The sequence below is a fragment of the Vombatus ursinus genome, unplaced genomic scaffold, assembly GCF_900497805.2.
Source record: "Vombatus ursinus unplaced genomic scaffold, bare-nosed wombat genome assembly UNPS02008961.1, whole genome shotgun sequence".
Lineage (NCBI taxonomy): Eukaryota > Metazoa > Chordata > Mammalia > Diprotodontia > Vombatidae > Vombatus > Vombatus ursinus.
The window spans coordinates 1,460,612-1,482,737 of record NW_020948739.1 but is presented as its reverse complement, the minus strand read 5'-3'; the positions used below and the strand labels follow the sequence as shown (position 1 = coordinate 1,482,737).

Genomic DNA, 22,126 nt, shown 5'->3' with positions numbered 1-22,126 from the left:
AATACTTCTATAATCAGAATGTTACATGCATTAACAGTAGCACCAGAAGTAATCATGTAGATTAAAAGTTTCCTGTAAAGCTCTGGAATTAGAAGTTAGTTAACAACTAAGTTTAACAGTTATAATGGCAAATAAGAATGATATGCTGATATAAAGACAACAAATGTGTATACAAATGTCTGTATATATTAATCCACTTAAACTCACCAAAAACCATTCGCCATAAAGCAGGATGGGGTCGAGTAAAAGGACCTGTGGATAAAAAATTATCATAAACTGTAAGTAAGAAAGTTAAATTGTGTGGATTTTGATAACATTAAACTCTCTAATGCTTAAAGGAAAAATATCAACACAGAAAATCTTTACATTGATTTTTCCTGAGAGACTATATTTAAAAACTTTACCTACATTATCACCTTAATCCTCACAACTGTCACTGGCAATCTTCACCTTAGTAAAAGGATGGGTTCTACATATTGAGTTGTTTGCAACTCAGAACGAGTTTTTTTCCAAAGCAACAATGTTGTGAAGATGTAGGGAGATGATAAAGGAAGACAAATACAAGATAAAATTGTTCAATTGCTATTTTGCTTGTAAACTTTTAAGAACCAAGAAAATAATATACAGAATTAGAATACCCCAATGTAAATGGAAAGAACAACAAAACTGAGTGCTATAAAACTGTAATGACCAAGAAAGTCATTCTTTGCAGAGATGAGGATGTATAGGAGCGGAACACTGCAAATGTCACACTTTTTTGACATGTTAAATTGTTTATTCTTTTCTTTTTTATTCTTTGTTACAACAGATGGCTCTCTGGGGCCTGGGGGAGTACAGATATATTGTGTGTAAAAACAAACGACATCAATAAAAATTTATTTCTGAAAAAGGTAACTGATATCTGAGATAAGCAAGAAGAAGGTAAGAAAACACTTACCTCCTTCAATACCTACAATATCTGGCTTAGACAAATTAGAACCCAAGCTACTGAACAAAATTTCAGGTGTGACTGCTGAACCGTCATGGAAAATCTTTGAGGAATTGTGGCTACCAGAAAGAGTACCAAGGATCTGGAGAATGGCATGTGTAGTTTTAATTTTCAAAAAGAGCAAAAAGAATTTATTTTAAAACTATAGATTTGTGAACTTGACAATAATTCCTGGAAAAATTCTAGAATGGATTATTAAAGGAAATGTTTAAAAACATTTAGAAATACGCAATTATTACAAGGCAACATGACTCCTGAAGAATGAGCCATGTGCCAATTTAATCTTATTCTTTTCTGATGGGGTTTTAAATTAGATGAGTAGGATCATGGTAAAACATTCTGTGCTTTAAGCGAGGCAGGTAACAAAGTATCTCCTGATATCCTTATGGATAAGTTGGAGAGAGATGATTTGCATAGAAAATAGTATAGTTAGTAGGTTCCAAAATAGTTGACTAGACAGACCCAAAGAGTGATTAATGGAACTGACAAAGAGTGGAAGATTTCTAGCAGAGTACCCTAGAGCTCTCTGTATTTAACCCTACTGTGTTCAGAATTTTATCAAAAGATTTGGACAAATACCCAATTTGCAATGATATGATGCTAGAAGTAATAGCTAACTGGATGACAGAACTAGGGGACAAAAAGATTATGACAGGCTGAAGCAGTTGGCTAAAGCTAACAAGAAAAATAGGGATGACATAAAGCTCTGCATTTAAAAAACCTAACTCAAATACAGTATAGAACTATGGTTAGAAATATTTTTTTTTCCTGGCATTTAATAAATTAAGAGTAAAAGACATGTCCTCCCCCCTCCATTCTTTAACCAATGGAATTACACATGGTATAAGAGACCTTCTCCAAGCACTCCCACAGCAGTCTTCATTCCTTCCTCTAGAGATGACAATTTTAACTGAAAGGATAGAGATGAGAAGGAAGAAGTATGAACCACTGTTTAGAAGAATAAGGAAGTTGGGAGCAGCTAGGTGGCACAGTGAATAGAACAGGGGCCCTGGAATCAGGAGGACTTGAGTTCAAATCCAGCCTCAGACACTTGACACTTACTACCTGGGTGATCCTGGGCAAGTCACTTAACCCCAATGCCTAGCAAAAAACAAACAAACAAACAAAAATGAGGAAGTCTGAACTGAATTCCCAACTACCCCTGAAGGATTCCTTTAAGAGCGAATGGTGGAGTAGCCCTTTCAAACAGGGCCCTGAACAATAGAAGCTCTTTAAAAATATCTTATCTCTCTATATTGCAGATGCTATAGTTCACTTGAATTAACTATTCTTTGGGATTGAAAATATTCCCAGGGAGGGTTATTCATACCTAAGCATCATTAGTTATAATACAAACAATACCTGACAAAAGTGAAATTCAGTGAAATTTTGATTTAACAGGAGGGAAATGGGGAATATACAAATAAGTCTTCTCCACCAGCATGCCAGCTATGGACTACCATATATTCTGACTTCCCTTTAATTACATGGGTATTAATGTAGATTCCTACTGTCAGAAATCTATCCCTTTTCATTCTAACTTTAATGAGCATCAAGTGAAATGAGTATTTCCTGAGACACTGTAGAACGGAATTAGACTGTACATGAAACTATGAGTCTCTATTTATGTAGAGTTTTTTTTAAAAGGATCTATTAGATTCAACATGTAACTTTTCAAGGTTGTCCTGCTTGCCTGTAATTTCTTCTGTTCTTAACTCATTTTTTATTTTTTGCTAGAGCGGGGAGGGAATCCTATCCCTCTTACTTCTCCCATCTACCTTCACTATAAGAAAAACATAACCCTTGTAACAAATATTCAGTCAAGCAAACAAATTCCCTTAAGGGTCATGTTTAAAAACATCTCTCATTTTGCATCTTGAGTTTATCCCCTCCCTGTCAAGTTGTGGGCAGCAGCATACTTCATCACTGGTCTTTGCCTGGATTACAGTTCTTAAGTGTCTTTACAAAATAGTTGTTCACTTTCCTCTGCATTAATTCATATAAGGCTTCACAGGTTTCCCCAAAACTGTCCATTTTATTACTTCTTATAGTAATATTTCATTAGAGGAAGAGAAAGGGAAGTGAATCAACATTTACATAGTGCCTACTATGTCCCAGGCACTGTCCTAAGTACTTTTTACAAATATTACCTCATTTGATCTTCACAACAATCCTGTGAGGTAGGCGCTATTAACCCCATTTTACAGTTAGGAAACTGAGGCAAACAAAGGTTAAGTGACTTGCCAAGAGGCATAAAGCTAGTAAGTGTCTTGAGAACTTGAATTGAATTGAACTCAAATTTTCCTGATTCTAGGCCCAGCACTCTACTGGGCTACCAGCTATGAATCACATTCATAATTTGTTTAGCCATTCACAAACTGATGGGCATCCCATAGTTTCCAATTCTTTGCTAACACAAAGTTCTAAATTGCCTTCTGCAGTGACTGGATTCAATTCAAAACTCCAATAATAATTTATTAGTGCATCTGTTCTCCCAAAGTTCCTCTACATTTATCATTTTCCTTTTTTGGTGATCTTTGCCAATTTGATTCATGGAACTTCAGAGTCACTTTGATTTTCATTTCTCTAATTGTTAGTGATTAGGAGCTTTTGTTTCACATATGGCTGTTGATTGCTTAGATTCTTCCTTTGAAAATTACTTGTTCACATGCTTTGACTATTTATCATCTGGACAATGGCTTTTGCTTTTACAAGTTTTGTATCAATTCTTTACATATACTGAAAACGAGAACTTTATTAGAGAAACTTATGACAAGTATTTTTCTTAATTAACTGTTTCTCTTTTAACTTCATTTTTCTTTTATTAGCCTTTCACTTCAATTATCCCCTCCCTCATTTTTTTAATTATTAGTGATTTAAAGCATTTTTAAAAATATGATTATTTACTGCTTGGATTATTTCCTTTGAAAACTGTCTATTCATATCTTTTAATAATTTATCTATCGTGGAATGGCCCTCACTCTTATAATTTGAATCAGTTTCATATATACATATATACATGGAAAGGAAACCTTCATCAGTGACACTTGCTGCAAAGGTTTAGCCTAGCTATTTGTATTCCTCTAATTTTTACTATATTAGATTTGTTTGTGCAAAAAATTTTAACTTCCTAGAATTAAAATTGTCTGCTTTATCTTGTGTGATACTCTCCATCTTTTTTTAGTCATGAATTCTTTCGCTAGATCTGAAAGGTGACTTCTTCCTTGTTGCTGTAATTTGCTACAACATAACCTTTCATGTCTGGGTCAGGCATCTTTGATTATAAAAACACTTCTTTCTCACTGAACCATGATTAAGTCTCCTCACTATTATTACCCTCCTCTGGATATTCTACAACTTTTCAATACACATTCTAAAATATGGGCTCCAGAACTGAACATAACATTCCACATGTGATCAGACCAGGTGACAGTACAGTATGACTATCACCTTCCTCATTTCACTAATTTATGAAGATCCCATATAACATAAAGTTGAACAGGACCTCTAGTTCAACCTTCTTATATTAAAGGTGACTAAACTGAGGCCCACAGACATAAAATGTTTTGTGCAAGATAATAACTAATTAGTGGGACAGCTAGAATTTGAATCTAGATCTCTTGACTCCCATTCTAGGGCCCTTTCCATTATACCACACTTCTAGTCCTAGGATCAGATTTTAAGCTAAGAAGACTTGTGTTCAAATTCTGTCTCTTAAACTTACTAGCTATAGGACTATATGCAAGTCTTTCCTCAAAAAACAAACAGGGATAATATCTGTAACATGATTATTAGGAGGCCAAATGAATAACAGTGCTTTGCAAACTTGAAGGCACTAGAAATACCAGCTCTTATCATGTTAATGAATCACCATTTTTATAACCATGGAGGGTTACTTCTTATCTCTGAGCCTCAATCTACTCATCTGTACAAATGGCCTCTCACAATCTGGGGTCTCTCCCTTTGGTCCCTATTCCCTTTGGTCCTCTGGGCCTTGGTTTCTCTAAAATGAATGTTGGATTTCATGATCTCTGAGTTTCTTTTCATTTCCAATATTATGTTGTATAAAATTATATATTATTGTGATCCTCAATATATTTTAAAGTATATATTTTTAAAAAATATAGTATATATAAATATATTTTTAAAAATATATTTTATATGAAATATATTATAACAAAATAACATATGATACAATAATGTTATATTATTTATATATGTATATAAATATATATTTTTAAAAATATATTTTAAAACTATATCTCAGAAGTACCATCTCAACAATTAGGAACTATGCCCAAAGGGCTATAAAACCGTGCATACCCTTTGATCCAGCAATACCACTACTAGGTCTACATCCCAAAGAGATCACAAAAAAGGGAAAAGAAACCACATGTACAAAAATATTTATAGCAGCTCTTTTTGTGGTGGCAAAACACTGTAAATTGAGGGGATGCCCATCAATTGGGGAATGGCTGAATAAGTTGTGGTATGTGAATGTAATAGAATACTATTGTTCCATAAGAAATGGTGAGCAGTGGGACTTCAGAAAAACCTGGATTGCAAGAATTGATGCTGAGTGAAGTGAGCAGAAATAGGAGAACACTGTACACAGTAACAGCAACACCATGCAATGATCAATTTTGTTAGACTTAGCTCTTCTGAGCAGTGCAATGATCTAAGACAATTCCAAAAGACTCATGATGGAAAATGCTATCCACATCCAGAGAAAGAACTATGGACTATGAATGCAGATCGAAGCACACTATTTTCTCTTTTTTTGTTGTTGGTTTTTTGTGTTATCTTTCTCATGGTTTTCCTTTTGTTCTGATTCTTCTTTCACAACATGACTAATGTGATCATACATGTACAGCCTGTATCAGACTGCATGCTGTTTTGGGGAGAGGGAGTGGAGGGAGAAGGGAAAATTTAGAACTCAAAATCTTATAAAAAGTGAATGTTGAAAACTGAAAAGAAATTAATTTTTTTAAAAGTACCATCTCAGTTGGGATAAGAGGTGCATTGAATCACATATTTTATCTTTCTTTAAACAAAACAGAGAAATGGAAGATTCTGCAGCTTAAATAGAAATTAAAAATTCACTTTAAGATTAGAGGAGCTGATAAGAGGGCTCCCTTGGGGAACACAGGAAATAACCCATCAGAAATCAAACAAAATTACCACAAGCTGCTTAAAGTCATGTGGATTTATTACCCAAATGGTCTCTTCGTACCTTATGGAAACCATCTGTTACTGAAAACTTATATTCCTGCTATAAAGTTCCTTTGAGGGAATTGATAGACTACTGAAAAACATATAGTAAAATCTTGACTTTTCTGAATACAATCATCCTTCCAGAAGATTCAGATAAAAAAATCTGTCCAAACCACAAATGTTTTGTGGCCAAGAGATTATATACAACCTCCTGTACACAGCTGATTTGATGAATGGAAGGATTAGAGTACTTTGTCACAAAAGGTCACCTTTGCATAAGAAGGTGACAAGTAAAATAAGGGACATTCAAGAAGACAAACAGAAAAAAGATGAAAGAGAATGGCAGAGGTCAGTGGTGGCAGTCGGCAATCAGAAATACTAATTTCTATTATTATTGAGTAATAGGTGAGCAGCAGACAAAATAATCTGACTTTGAGAAGACCTGGTCCTGGTGTACCTGGGATTGTATATATTGTACCTTCTGAAATCTTTTAAGACAGAAGACATATTTACATTGTGTGTGTGTGTGTGTGTGTGTGTGTGTGAGAGAGACAGAGAGAGAGAGTGTATGTGTGACAGAGGAAAATGATTAAAACTCAAGGCTGATGTTTTTAATAAAGTGTTTCCAGGGCTACAGCTGAACCTTAAGCTTCGTACTATCTACATCTCAACGTACAGTGATATTAGTATTATATCACGACAATGAACCTTAATGATCAATCTAGAAAAGATTAAATAATGTTCAGTGTGCTCTGTTTAAGTAGAAAAAAAATGGTGGTGTATTTTACAAAGATTTACATTAAAAAAAATACAAACAAGTAAAAGAAAGAAGTGTCTGAACTTAAAAGGTTACCTTTCAGCTTTATGGAAAACTCATGTCTTAAATGAAGGCAGAGTTGATGTACGTGCTTATCAAATCTCTAGTTGATATGAATTTGGGAGGACGCACTAAAATATTAGGCAACATTATTGGGATGCAAAAAGATCTTCGTAGGCTAAAACAATGAGCTAATGAGACAAACTTTAATAGGGATAAATGTAAAATTCTCCATTTGGGCTCAGTAAACAACTGGACAAGTATCAGGTGGTGAAGGTATGGTAGATGAAAGTTCACATAAAAAAATATGGGGAGATTTTAGTGGACTTCAAGCTCAGTCTAATCTAAGGCTATATTAATCGAAGCAGAGTGTCCAGAAGGAGGGAGATGATCAATCAACAGAAAAGAGAAGGCTCAGGAAAGGAGATACCTGCTGCCTTCAAGAAATTAAAGGACTGTCATGCGGAAGGATTAGCTTTGTCCCAGATGGGTAGAACTCGGAGCAGGGTAGACCTTGCAGAGGTCTGGAGGCAGATTTCAGCTTGATATAAGGAGAATCTTCCATAAATCTATAAAGGGAACGGTGAGCCTCCAGACAGTAGTAAGTTTTTTCACTGGAGGCCTTCAAGTAAAGCAGGAGTTCTTAACCTTTTTTTTTTAAGGAAGAAAAAAACAAAACAAAACACCAAGGCTTTCCCAGACCTCTCTGGCACTCTGGTGAAACCTATGAATTCCTTCTCAGAATAATGTTTATGGCCTGCATTCATAATCAAAGAAAACTGCTAAATTTCAGTTACAGGGTTGTGAAAATAAAGTTTATGAAGCAACTAGGTGATTCTGCACAGTGGATAGAGTGCTGAGCCTGGAGTCAGAATTATTGGTGTTAAAATCCAGCCTTAGACACTTACTAGATGTAGTAAAACATCTGGGCAAGTCACTTTACCTCTGCTGTCCTGAGATTCTTTCTAATCCTGATGGATTTATGATGTGCTAAGGCCTGTGTTATAGATACAAAGAAAGATGGAAACAGTCCCTATCCTCAAGGAGCTTACATTCTAATAGAGGATATAACATGGAAATGCCTACATAAAAACTCTATGCAGAGTACATGGAAGGTAATGCAGAAGGGGAGAGCACTAGCAGCTAGGAGGACTCAGGCCATATGCAGAATGTAGGACTTGAGATGAGTTGTGAAGGAAGCCAATGAAATGAAAAGGCAGAGGTGACAAGGCATAGGAACCCAGGCAAGGGTAGATGGTCAATGCAAAGTCAGGGAAATGGAAGATGAAGGGTCCTGTTTGAGGAGCTACAAGTAGGCCAGGGTACCTGGATGGAAGAGTTTGTGGAGGCGAAGGCAGGGAGAGCTTCTGAGGAAGGATTAAGGAGCCACTGGAGCACACTAAGCAGGGAGCTGACATTGTCAGACGTATGCTTTTGAAAAATCACCTTGGCAGTTAGAAATAGCACCTGTTCTTCCTCCTTCTCCCTCTATCCCTCCTGGTCTTCATGTTGTCTTTTTGTGACATTCCCCAATCTTCTTTCTTTAAGCTCTCTTAGATGTTGATTTAGACCAGAACAAAGTTCTCTGTACCAATCCCCTTATTGTACAGATGAGGACATGGAGGTGGAAGAGGTGACTTTCACATTGCTAGGGTTACACTGCTAGTTAGCAGCAGAGCCAGGACTAAAATCCAGTAAAGCCTCGACTTTTAAGCACAGAACCACATTCAGAACCTGTAGGTCAAATAAACACCAATACCTCTCAACAGTTATGTCCTCTGTAGCCAAGAAATGATACATGACTGACCTCCTATGAGTGGATTTGAATGGGTTCAAATCCACCTAGATCTTTCTGACTCAAAGGCCAGAACTCTATCCACTATACCACGCTGTCATAGCACAGAACAAACTCTATTTCAGGCCTTACAATCTTTTCAGTCCTTTCTTCACTTCTAAAGTGGAATAACTGAGGCATAAAAAAGTTATTGTGAGTTGTTCTGATCAGGCAGAACCGCGTTTGCAAACTCCATTTCAACTCCATCAACTAGACCACAATGCTTTCAGTGACTGGAAATGCAATTACGTGTAGTGAAATGAAATAAAGTAATCTATTACTTACCATTGGGAAAAGCTAACACACTGATGATGAGAAAGAAGAAAATAACAGAGAGGATGCCTTTCCAAATATTATCTTCTTGAACAGAATCATCCCTGAAAATAGGAAGACAAAATAAAATTATTGTTATTTCTTGATTACAGCAATGTCCTTAGAGCTTTATTGTGAATAAAAACATTGCCTTCTCCTTAGCCTTCCAGTCCAGTTTGTTGCTGTTTTTTTTTTAATAAGGAAATTGAACTAAGAAAGAAAAGTGGGCTGGTGCATACAGAGACACATTCAGGAATTACAGTAAGGAGAAATGGTGATGAGAAGATCAAATACGGAAAAAAATGCCTGAAACATCCAAACAATAAAGAAGGCAATACTGACAACCTATCTTAGATCCAGTCCTACTTGTGATTTTTCTTTATTCCCTTCTCTAATAGACTTCATCATGGCGAGGCTTTAGGGGTGGTGGGCCCTGTTGTCTCTCCTGCAGCCACCAGCAAACCTAAAGAAATGACCTCTAGAAGTAGATGAGAGAGACAGTACTCCCTTTGGGGGCCATCCCAGAGCCATTCTGTCCTAGAGTCTTCCTTTATAAGTTAAATGGAGGTCAAATGGCTGAATGAGTGATGAGAATAGGAAAAAGGAAAAAAAAACACTGTGTAAAAGAGAAGCTTAAAAGGAAGTCAGTGGGGGAAAAAAAGATCATAGTCATTATTGAAACAAAGGAATTATGAGAGGGGCAGCTAGGTGGTGCAGTGAATAGAGCACTGGCCCTGGAGTCAGGAGGACCTGAGTTCAAATCCAGCCTCAGACGCATAATGCTTACTAGCTATGTGACCCTGGGCAAGTCACTTAACTCCATTGCCTAGCCAAAAAATAAATAAATAAATCAAAGGAATTATGAGCAAACGAAAGGAACAGAATTATCATAAGCCAGGGAAAATTTTCAAGACCGACAATAACCTTTGCACTAGCAGTGGAGAGGAAGAAAAAGACTCAAAGTTTATATGAAGAGAGTCTAGTAACACATTTGGTGACTGGAAGAAGGGAAAAATGAAAACTGAGAATATTAGATTAGGTAACAGGAAGATTATCTGAATTATTGATAATGATTGAAAGCAGGGAGATATGGGAGGGAATTAAGTTCAGCCTTTCTATTATTGTGTTTGGATAGACAGTAGAAAAATAAAAGCAAAATGAGAAAGAAGGAAACATGAGATTGTTCTGAAGGGGAAGAAGATAATGTGCCCAACTGAAGGAACAGCAGCATTACAGTAAAAATGCTCATAACAATCACTTGTTTCCTGGGAAGGGTGATAGGAAAGGAACACTTCTGGTGGGAAGGCAAGAAATCAAGAGGAAAACTAAGCAACAGGGGTGAACAAAGTGGAAAATTTTAAAGGAGAATAACTGGAAAAGAAAATATGTAAATTATCCAAATTATTCATATATTTGAAGAGTTGTGAGGGGAAAATATTTTGGAGGACAAAGATGTCTCAAGGTCTTACATGTCTATGCTATGTGACTGACATTTTGATTAGCCACTGAACTATGGTTTTACAAATGGCAGAAATTCATTTGCTCCAAGGCCAGTGCTATCATATTACACTTTTGTGTGCTCACATAACACCAAGGCTGCTAAATATGCAATACAGAGAAATGCCATCATGTAGGCCATGCATCCAATTCATTTGTCATTCCAAAATGACTGGCAGAATTAAAAACAAACAAACCTGTAGGTCTCTCCTTTGAAGATGGGGATCACAAAAGTAATATAATTTAGTTTATCATTTTGATTAACCCTATTAAATTCTGATATGGGTCAAAGACCTGAATGCTCACTTTATGAATTCTTAAATATTTGATTAGAAACAAAAACACAAGTTCTGGGGGCTTCTTAAAAGCATGGAAGTATCATAGATTAGGCATCATGACAACGTTGCAACTCAGCCACCATCATCATCATTACTGTGCTGAACGCTGCCTGTGCCCTATAGAACTCTTACAACATATTCCAAGGGCATTCTCTATTAAGGATTCAGATTGACTGGAAAAATGTAGGGAATTAATGTATCTCCATTTAGAAAATGACCTGTGGTTCACATAAATTTCCACACCTATAATTAGGGATATGACAAAACCACAATCTCAGAACAGGACTGATATAAGAGACCTTAGTAATCATCTAGGCCACCCCTCTGTCTCAGACACCTACCAGCTGTGTGACCCTGGGCAATAAGAGCTAGCATTTACGTAGCACCTACTATGTGCCACAGACTATGCTAAGTACTTTACAAATATCTCATTTAATCCTCACAATGACTCTGTGAAGTTGGTGGCACTGTTCCCCCCATTTTACAGATAAAGAAACTAAGACAAACAGGGTTAAGTGACTTGGCCAGAGTCACACAGCTAGTAGGTATCTTGAGTCCAGATCTGAACTCAGGTCTTCCTGACTCCAGGGCCAGCACTTTATCCTCTGTGCCACCAAGCTGTTTCAGCCACTAACGCCAAGGCACTTAACCTGTCTCAGTTTCTTCATCAGTAAAATGAGGATTTGTTTGTTGTGAGGATCACATGAGATAATTATAAAGCTTTGCAAACCTTAAAGTGACACATAAATTCTATTATTATTATTATTACCGTGCTATAAGCATTTTGCTAAGCTCTGTCAGTAAGGTTATATTGATTAGTGTACTATGATTAGTGGTAGAGTCAGTACTTGAACCCAGCCCACCTGATTCAGGGTCTTTTCTGCCATCCCAGAATACTTCCCTTTTGTTTTCTATAGACTCATGATATGTGTCACTAGTCAAGCTAAACCTTTGCTAAAACTGTTAGACGTGTCCTAAGAGATGTCTCTTTTTCTACCCACATCTGTTTCCTTTATTTAAAATCAAATAAAATTCTTTGAAGCATGTAGCAAAACTAAAAACCACAAAAACTGAGCAATGCATTAAAACTATGAAAATCTGCTTTCAGGCTTTTTCTTTCCTTTTTTTTTTTTTTAAATTAGGTAGGAGGGGAGGCTGTTGACCCATGATTTCATCAGTGTGGGGAAGGCCCAGTGTTGAAATTCTCTACTGTTAACTTCTGATCTTATGAGAGTTGGAGGTGGGGGAAAACTGCAAAATTAAGTGACTAGGCCACAGTCACCCAGCTAATATATGTCACAGGCAGTGCTGACCCAGGTCTTTGAGACACTCAGGCAGACTCTCTATACACATTCCTTCTCACTTTCAGGTTTGTTAGGTAACAAATCCATTCAGCTAGGAGCTGAGAAATATACAAAGATAAAGAAGACATGGTACTTCTACCCTCAAAGAGCTTACAAAGTACTTTTTTACATTTGTTCCCTTATCTGAATCTTACTGGAAACCCTCTGAGGTACGCATTATTTGATGCTGAGATGTGCTTATTTGACAAACGAGAGGTGAGACATAGAACTTAAATGACTTGTTTACATGTATGATCTTTGGAGTATGTCACTTAATTTCCTTTGGGCCTCAGTTTCCTCACCTGTAAAATGAAAGGGTTGAACTAGTTGGCCTCTGGTATCCCTTCCTTTTTTTTTTTTAATTAAAAAAAAATTTTTTTTTAAATTTTTTTGGATCCTAGGACCTAGGCAGCTAGGTGGTGAAGTTGATAAGAGTTTAGGACCTGGAATGAGGAAGACCTGGCTTCGAATCCTGTCTCAAACATTTTCTAGCTGGGTAACCCAGGGTTGTTGTGAGGACATAAGATATTTGTAAAGTGCTCTGCAAGCCTATTAAAACACTATACAAATGCTGGCTATATTATTATTATTGTTATCATCATCATTATTATCTGACTTGTTTAAGACCACAGAACCAGTAGTAGGGCAAGAATTAAAACTTAGGAATCCTGACTTCAATATGGGATCCAGAACAAGACATTTTAACTTTTCATCATAAATATAAGCGTTCGTATAAAGGACATTCAGTCTCTAAACCATGTGGAAAATTAGGGAGAGGAGGGAGTCCTCTTTCCAGGACCTCTGAGTAATCATATGGTAATGTGGAAGTATATATATGGTAAAGAAACAACTGAGGAAACCCAAGCTGAAGCCTTACTCTTTCATTTATCTGATGAGCAAATGATTTTAATTTAGTTTACAGATTCAAGTTCTTTTTATCTAGTATTCCTGTAGAGATGAAGGGTAAGAGTCACTGGGGTCTAATCATATGCATGACAAATACCTGCAACCAAAAGAAGAGCACTATGTGATGAAGTTCCTGGGTTGTAAAAGCTAAAGCAATTTTTGTGGGAAAATACTATGAAAAATGTAATTATTATCACCATGATTCCTCTAAGCTGAGGGATCTTTGTTTGCAAAGGTTGATTCTAGAAAATTATGCTATTGAAACTGAGAATAATTCCTCAAAATCAGAAAGTTCAGGAGTATAAAGTCCCACACTAGGAAAACATGTATTTCAGACTGTTTTTGCCAACCTGGAGAGCTGTTGCAAGACAGCTAAACAAAGACTCAGACAGCTGAGTAGGAGTGAATACCTAAGTAATCAATTCAAACTCAAATCACCTTCATGTAGAACTTCTGTGAGGTGGCTGTTCTCTAACTAAAAGGAAAGTCATTCCGTTTCCCACCCAAGTCATTTACTACTGATAGGAGAACTTGAAACACATGTACAAAAGTTCAGTTTGAAACTACTCACTGTCAAAAATCTTTTCTCCCTATGGAAAATGTAATCGTAGGATACAAAGTAGAGAGATGTAACTTGCTTTGGCTGTGGGTCGGAAGGTTACTCTAATGTCTACAGAAAATAAAGTAGGGGGATGGGTACTCATTTGATTTTGAAATACTTTCACTGTGATATCAATCAAGGAGAGGAAAAGCAAGGTTTTAAAAAATTCCCTCTGCATAAAAGATTTCACATAGACTGGAGGAACTGGCACCTGTAGGATCATGACATCTCCACAACTGTCAGACTGATTGGTGGCTATATCTATATGGTGTTCATCATAAACAATGAAATGAAAGGAAGACAAATAAGATATAACAACTGAAAAAAAATTAAAAAAAATCAAAAATGTATTTGAGAAGCAAAGAATGAGGTCAGGTGCCATTTAATTACATACGTGTTTACTAAATACCTGCTATGAACCCAGGCACATGTATGGGGGTTAGGAAAAGATGTATATGCATCTAGGTGGTATAAGTGAAGGAAGACAAAATTGAGAGAATTCCTGCCCTCAAGGAATCTACATTTTACAAATCTCCAGAGAATTCGTGGAGCATGCAGCAGTATGAGGACAAAGTAGAAGGTAGTCTGACGTTAGCTTTCAAAGGGAAAGTCTTAAAATGTTGGCTGAAGAGCTCTGATTTCTTCAGTAGGCTGTTGGGAACCACTGAAGATTTTTGAGCAGGGAAGTAACATCAGACCACGTACATTAGGAAGATTATTCAGGCAACAATGTGGAGTATAGATGAGAGTATGGAGGGACAGAATAACGAAGACTAGTGAGGAAGTGATATTATTTACATAGAAGTAACAATGGAAGGCCCTGGAGTGGAAGAGAGCTTGTCAGGAGAGAGCATAAGGTAGCTAAAGTCAGAGCCTTAGTACTATTTAGGGAGTAAGAAGATGAGTCAATAAAAGAGACAGAAATAATTAGGGTAAGAGAACCATGAATACAGTGTCAAGGATGTCAAGAGAGAAGAGAAAGAACAAGACAGATGGGGTGACCTACCCCTCTTACAAGGTCCTGTGTCTTGGGCACAAGGTAGGTTAAGAAACTAAAGCTCAAGAGGTTAAATGACTTGCTCAGTACCATGTTTATTAAATGAAACCCAGAATTTGAATCCAGGTCTCTTGACTTCAAATTCAACACTCCTGACACTTGATCAGCAAGGCATTTAACCTCAGTTTCCTCATCTCTTTTTCATGAACAAAATTTCTATTTGTAAAGCACCTTGCAAAACTTAAAGCACCACAGAGAAGCTAATTATGTATTTAAAATTGCTTTGTATTTACTTACTTGTTTAGAGCTGGGAGCAACCTCAGAGGCTATTAATTCAATCAAAAGATGAAGAACCAGGCTGAGAGAGGTTTCAGTGACTTGCCCACAGACACAAAGCTATTAAATACCTGTTGTAGAATTTGAACTCAGGTCTTCCTGCCTTAAAGCCCAGTGCTCTATCCACTTTGCCAGGAGCTCCTTCCTTTTGGCCCACCAAAATCCCTCTTGCCTAGTAGAGTGCCTTATATGCAATAAGCACTTAATATATTTCTGTTGAACTATATAGTAGAAGAATAAGGAATGATAAAAGGTATTAGATTTATTGTTAAGGAAGAACTGAGCAACTCAAATGTGTGTGTATGTATATATCCATTTACATAAAATACTCAAATATATAAAATAATCAATATAAAATATGTAAAATGTATATTTGTATGTAAAATACTGAATATGTAAGATACTCTACATATTGATATATTAAAATACTCACATAGATAGGATCTCCTGGATAATCCACTCATGCCTACCCATCCTTTGCAACTCTTGGCCAAATCTTCCCAAAAGTTTGCCACAAAGGATCTGTCTACCCACTATGCTGGAGATCTTCCTCACTTTCTCTGACACTGTAAGGGTACCATTTAGTGGAGGAGCACTGTGGCTGTCCACCTGTCATTCCTTGCTTGTGTCTATCTTGACCAAGGGAAACTTAGGGACAGTAAAGGAGTTCTGTAATTCCCCCAAAGCAGTCTAGCTCTCTCTCTCTTCAATATTTTTCTGAGTGGCTCAGAGAAATTTCAGGAGTGGTGAGGAGTAAAGTGGTGAAATCACCAGGGGCTGAGGAATGCATAATCATAAGAAAGGTCAAGGCAACAGATGTTGACTACTTTTGCTAGACATCTGTCAGTAAAGTTTGAAGAAAATGAGATATGTTCAAATGGCATCTCAAACTCAAATGGTCACAAAATGCCTTCAACATCCTCTCTTCAACCTGATCCTCCTCTGAACTGTTATTTCTGTTAATGGGACCTCAAATTAACGGTATGCTTTCAGACACTCAGCCTGGAAAAACCTCATTATCATATTTGGTTCCTCCCTCTCTATCACCTCTCACATCCAATAAACTGTCAAGGGCCATCAATCTTACCCTTCAAGTACTCTGTCATATCAGTTTCCTCCTCTCCCTTCCCAGTATCATTTGGGCCCTCAGTAGCTCTCACTCCAATAACTGTAATAACCTCCCTACTTCCAGTTTCTCCATCACACCAGTATTAGACTCAATTGTGTCAGTCCCCTACTGAACAAATCTTAAATGGCTTCCTATTACCTTCCAAATAAAGTCTAAGCTCCCCAAGCCTAGAATTCAAGCCCCATCCTATCCTTATCTGCCCCAAACCCAGCCTTTCATCCCTCAGTACTTATCACGTATTCTACATTCCAGCCAAAATGGAATGTCATATCCTTATCAGTCCTTCCCTTCCCTAAGTCTACAACATATGGAATGCACTATTCCACCCTGTCTTTACCCACTGAACTCCTTATCCATCAAATCTTCACCTTCATGAAATCTCCCTTAACTTCCCCATCGAGAAATGGCAATCTCCTTAAATCTCTCATGGTACTGTGCAAATCTCCAACATACTGTAAACATGCCTTAGGGTCCCCATGTTACCAGATGGTTCATTGCAGGGACAGGCTTTGGATATTACTTCATCTTTGTATCTTCAAAACGTGGCCCACAGCCTTCTGTGCACATGGCACCTCTATCGAATTCTGTGTTGCTATTTCTGTGTCATATTTTTCTGCTAGATTCTAAGCTACTGAATGGGCAGAGACCTATCTAATTTAGACTTTGCATCTTCCTCAGTGACTGGAACAGTGCCCTGTACACTCTAGGCTCTTAATAAATGTTTGCTGAATGGATGAAAGTAGATGCTTAATAAATGTATAATTGAATCGTTAAACCAAAGCTCCTTGGCAAAATATCTTTCCTAAGGAGAAAGATTTGTGCTCAATTAGTCAAAAAGGCTGATTCTCATCAATTCTGTACACAGGTACTGATAGGAGGGTAGCCTAATAATTGACATTTTATGAGCTGATAGAATTTGATATTTCTAAGGCAAAAGCATGAGCTGAAGAAACTGGTAATTTGACAATTACTATATTACTCATTTCTGAGGAACTATAAGTTATGAATCATGACAAAGAATAAATATGAAGGCACTGCTATACAATATTATACTCAGAACTTAAGGCACAGATTATTCTGGGCCTACTTTGGTTGCACAAATACAGAAGGTGTCCAGGTGCCTATTTTGAAAGATGAATAAAAATACTCATTAATATTCACAGTTCTTCATAATATTCATAAAATCTTGGGGAAAATGTTCCAGTAACATCTAACTTAGTTTATGTTATGGTGCTTCCAGTCTGCCTAGTTGCTATTTACAAAGCAATTACTGGCAAACACAAACTTGTTAGTGGTTTGTGTTAAAGCACCTTAAAAATTTCTATTACTAAACTTGGGGCATGTCTATGTAGTATATAAGATTACCATATGAGATAATCTGAGCACTATTTCTCACTTACTGCTAAAGTACTTCTTAAAAGTATTTCTCATCTTTCTTTGTCATAACTAATCTTTGAAAAACAGAAAACAAAGTTTTTAAAAGAACTTACCAAAACAACTGTGTAAAATAGCAGTCCACCCAAAATCTTGTTCAAGACTAACTATATAATGCTGAGGATTCTAAGATAGATACTATAAAATAACATGGATAGAAGAAAATGATTGTTTTTATGATATTACTGGAGAGTTCATGGGGCAAAAAAATCTCTAAGGCAGGACCTCTGCTAAAAGGGATAAAAATAATTACAATTAAGTAAATAAGATAAAGCTGGTATAAAAATCATAGGACCTTAACCCTTGTTCAACACAGAGCCAGGCCCTCCTTCTTAACAAATCAGGAAACAGGCCTACAGACCATCGTCACTATAGCTTATACTTACATAGCATCTTAGAGTTAGAATGCATTTTCTTGTACATTATATCCTAAAAATTTAGTTGGAAAAGAGCACTGAAATCATCTAATGCTAGCCCTAGAGATGTATTAAATCCTTCCCTTAATCATTTTTGACAAATGGCCACCCAGCCTCTGCTAGAACACCATATATAACCTTGAATCATGTATGACTTTAGGGATAAAGAGGATCCTGAGAAGGTTAAATGCACTGGAAAACTGGATAGTGATCAATTTGACTAATGGTACATATATTTTTACACAAGGATCAAATTACTATTTGATACCCTGAAAATATGATTTTTATCTCTTCCTGATGGCCAGGGTTCTAAAAAAAATGAAGATGTCATGCAGTTTGTCTTTCTAAAACTCATGAGATCCTAGATCAAGAGCTGGAAGAGACGTCAGAGGTCATCTAGTTCAACCCCTAACTCTTAATATGAGGAAACTGAGGCCCAAAAAGGTTAATTAACTTGTCCAAGGACAAACAGAGACCAGAGCCTGGAACTGAACTCAAGTCCCCTGACTCCAAGTCAAAGCTTTTTACACTACACAAAGACGTCTTCATCCTGATGAGGGGAAGAGGGTGAGGAAGAGACACACAACTGTATCAAGAATCAGACCTGTGATTACACTGGCATTTGAAACTCTGGAGGAGTGACAAAGATTAAGAGGTTAAAATAATTAAAAACACAGTTATGTCCATCTGCATGTAGTGCCACTGACTTCATTAAACAAGGATGACAAATTCACTCTAGCATCTGCTACCCTACTACTATGGCAATTTAACATCAAATTTAGCAGTATACATTAAAAGAGAGGAACTCTTTCCTGAGCATAAGTTTCAGTAATAACAAACAGGAAGAGAGAGTTCTACTCTCCTGGGGCCTTGGGTGAACTATGAGACAAGGAGATGATACAGTTTGTATCATTTTTCCCTTTTAAAAACAAAAACAACCCACTTCCATCACTTCCCCAGGCTCACTGGTTTCCTTACTATTTACCCTTGTTAAAAAAAAAAAAAAGAGTTAAACTGAAGTTAATATAAAATGTGAACACCTATTAACCTGATCAATAGACATTCCAAAGCATTTTCTTCTCAGCAACATGCCTTCCTTACAGCCATCATTCAAACATTACATATGATTTAGTACAGGTAAGATGAAGTCAAGGTGGGGTGATAGAGTGAAATTTCCCAATGTACCCTGTATTTGGTAACTGCATGATTTATCTCCAAAGCATGAAATCTGTTCCCTAGGCCACACCAGTGTGGGGAGAGAGGACAAATCAAAGACCTGTCCTTCCCTCAACATACATACAAATGATCACCATGAAAGGCAGCAGATACTCTCAAATGCCAAGGGCAACCACTCACTGGCAAACACACAGGCAAAGCGCCTATGGAAATCTGCCCAAGGAAAGAGAGACAACACCATACTGAGACAAAATGGATCTTGTCTATAGGGTTTCAGTCTGTAGGCTGTGGATGAGGCAGCTTGGAGGAATTCTTTAAGACTGAAGTGAGAAGTGTGGGGTGTGTCTGTAAAATAGAGAACTAAAGGGAAGGAAGGAAGGAAGAAAGGAAGGAAGGAGAGTTTTGGAAATTCCTTCAAAAGCCCACAGCTAAAAGGTCGGTTGGTTTGACAGCCCAAAAGCACAAGAATCCACCTCCCCTCCTTTTCCCCCTTTTTCCCCCCTCCAGAGACCCAAGCTCGTAAACATGAATCTCTGGAGAGCCTCCTTCTCCTCCTGGGTGTGGGCTGGGTGGGCATGAGTGGGGCGTGGAGGGGAATGTCTTCAGGGATGTCAGCTCGGGGTGGGGGGGAGGTTTGAATGGTGCTCCCATCCTGGTCAAGCTCCGCCTCTCCTTCATCCCTCCATCCCTTCCCACCCTGCTGCCTCCATCCTCCATGCCCCCTACCCCAATGCCTCCCACCCCTGCCCCCCGACCCCATCCCGGCGTCTTCATCCCCCCAGCTCTCCGAGCGGTGGCCGCGGCCCGAGGCCGGCCGGCCCTCTCGCCTGGCCGGTGTCCCGGGGCCCACGCCGGCGGCCGGCTCCTCACCTGGTAAAGGCGAAGTACATGAGGCTGACGATGGTGAAGCTGAGCAGGGTGATGGTGTGCGGCCGGTAGAAGAAGTCGATGGTGATGTCCTCCACTTGCTGCTCGTTGATCATCCGGAAATGCAGCTTGTAGTTCACATCGTCTTTGCTCAGCGTCCGGCTCCCCACGCAGGACGCCATGACCCCCCCAGACCACCACCCCCACACCTCTCCCCGTCCTGCAGGAGCGCCAGCGGTGGCGGAGGAGGAGGTGGGGGTGGCCGCAGCTGCCTCGGCCCGCGCCAGGGACCAGCGAGGGAGGGACCGAAGGAGGCTGGGCAGGGTGGGCAGGCTGGCCGGCTGCCGGGCCGGGCCGGCGGGAGGGCGAACGAGTGGCCGACTGTAGCCGGGAGTGAAGGTGAGCAGAGGCGGGAGCGCGCGCACGCGCGCGGGCGAGCGAGCGAGAGAGCGAGGGAGGCAGGGAAGCGATGACAGTGGTTCTGCTTTCTCTGCTTAGGAAGGAGAGGGGGACGTAGAGCCCTGAAAAGGTCAGTCAAGGGGAAAAAGGGATTTCTGCTCCTTAAAAATTTGTCCCTACTCCCTTACTGAATAAAGTTTAGAGAAAGTAAGACGAAAGAAGGAAAAATGCATCGCTATGTGTCATCTTCTCCCGCTCCATTCCCTCTTCACTCCCCCCGCCGCGGCTGCAGATGGGTTCGCCCACTACGGGCAGCCCACGTGGGGAGAAGGAGCTAGGCTGAGCTCGGCGCGGGCGCGGCGTGAGCCGGAGGGCGGCGGACCCCGGTGCTGGCCAGGAGGTGTGGAGGATCGTGGAGGAGCCCGAGAAGCCGCAGACGCCGCCGCCAGAGCCCCGGGGGGATCGCGGTGAGAGGGCGGCAGGCTGGGCCGTCGTTTCCCAGAGGCCCTGGCTTTGTGATCCCGGCTATCGCAGGGCGGAGGAGGACGGGGCGTGACCTGCCGCAGGTAAAGTCGCGTGAAGGTGTTTCCGCGACTGGGGGTTGAGGGCCGTCTGACGCTCCCAGCCGGGTCCACACCCTTGGGATAATGAACCTGGTTCCTGCCACTCGCTCTCTCCCCCTTTGGCCCTGATTGTCTGTGGGCAAAAATCCTGTTTACTCCCGGCCTGGCCGGCGTATTTTTGAATTATGGGGCTCTCCTCTGCTTGCTAGGAAGCCGTGGTGCGGACTTGGAGGAAGCGGTTGGGGTAGTGTAGGCCTTTTTTTTCATCTTTTTATGGACCCTCCCCTTAATAGCAGACTGGTAAAGTCTGTGGACCCTTTCTCAGAATAATATTTTTAAATGCACGAAATAAAGCCTGATTACAAAGGCAACTAATTATATTGAAACAGTTATTAGAATATTAAAAGTTCCACGTTCACGGACTCCCTGAAATCTGCCCATGGATCCTCTAGGTGGACAGCAGGTTAAGAACCCCTGGTGTCAAGCCCAATTTATAAAGGGGCTTCCATGCTACCCCCTGAGGCCAGAGTCTGGCAGTCTTAAAATAGATTATTAGAGGGTAGTTTATAGTCTCCGAACACTCTTTAGCTTTTTGTATTCATTCCCTATGAGAGTGTCCCAGGTGTTATCTATACTGAGGGGGAGAAAATGATCTAGTAAAGGCAATAGCTAGCTTGGCACTATGCACACCGTGTAACTATCATTGAATATTTTAATGAACTACAAACTTAATTAAGGTTTTTTTTTCCCTCCTGTGGAAATTGGTTCCCATAAGACAAATTATCAGGTGGAATTTATAAGCATTCTCTAATGTATTGTTCTTTGCCAAGCACTATAGAAGCAAATTAGTAGTTCCCAGGTAAGTGTTAATTTAAAATATACAAAGAGCATTAGATGTGGAGCTGGAGAGGGCCTGGGTGGGAATCCTGGTTTTGCTGTTAATTTGAATAACTTGAGTA

At 39.1% G+C, this 22,126-nt stretch overlaps 2 protein-coding genes across 3 annotated transcripts in view; one reads left to right on the top strand and one right to left on the bottom strand.

The window, feature by feature from the left end:
• The window catches only part of PTDSS1 (phosphatidylserine synthase 1), a 65,723-nt gene extending 45,262 nt beyond the window's left edge, over positions 1 to 20,461 (bottom strand). Inside the window, exons 1-3 of one of the 2 annotated variants that reach the window (XM_027849942.1) lie at positions 20,209 to 20,461; positions 9,139 to 9,230; positions 208 to 252 (exon numbers count right to left, since the gene is read on the bottom strand). In XM_027849942.1, the coding sequence (XP_027705743.1) occupies positions 208 to 252; positions 9,139 to 9,230; positions 20,209 to 20,387 (316 nt within the window). In that variant the 5' untranslated portion in view covers positions 20,388 to 20,461. The remainder of the gene's footprint in view (positions 1 to 207; positions 253 to 9,138; positions 9,231 to 20,208) is intronic. The other variant, XM_027849943.1, reaches the window with a different exon arrangement.
• A 549-nt stretch (positions 20,462 to 21,010) lies between these two features.
• MTERF3 (mitochondrial transcription termination factor 3) overlaps positions 21,011 to 22,126 on the top strand; it is a 43,000-nt gene continuing 41,884 nt past the window's right edge. Inside the window, exon 1 of the mRNA XM_027849879.1 lies at positions 21,011 to 21,170. The gene's annotated coding sequence lies outside the window, so the exon portion shown is untranslated. The remainder of the gene's footprint in view (positions 21,171 to 22,126) is intronic.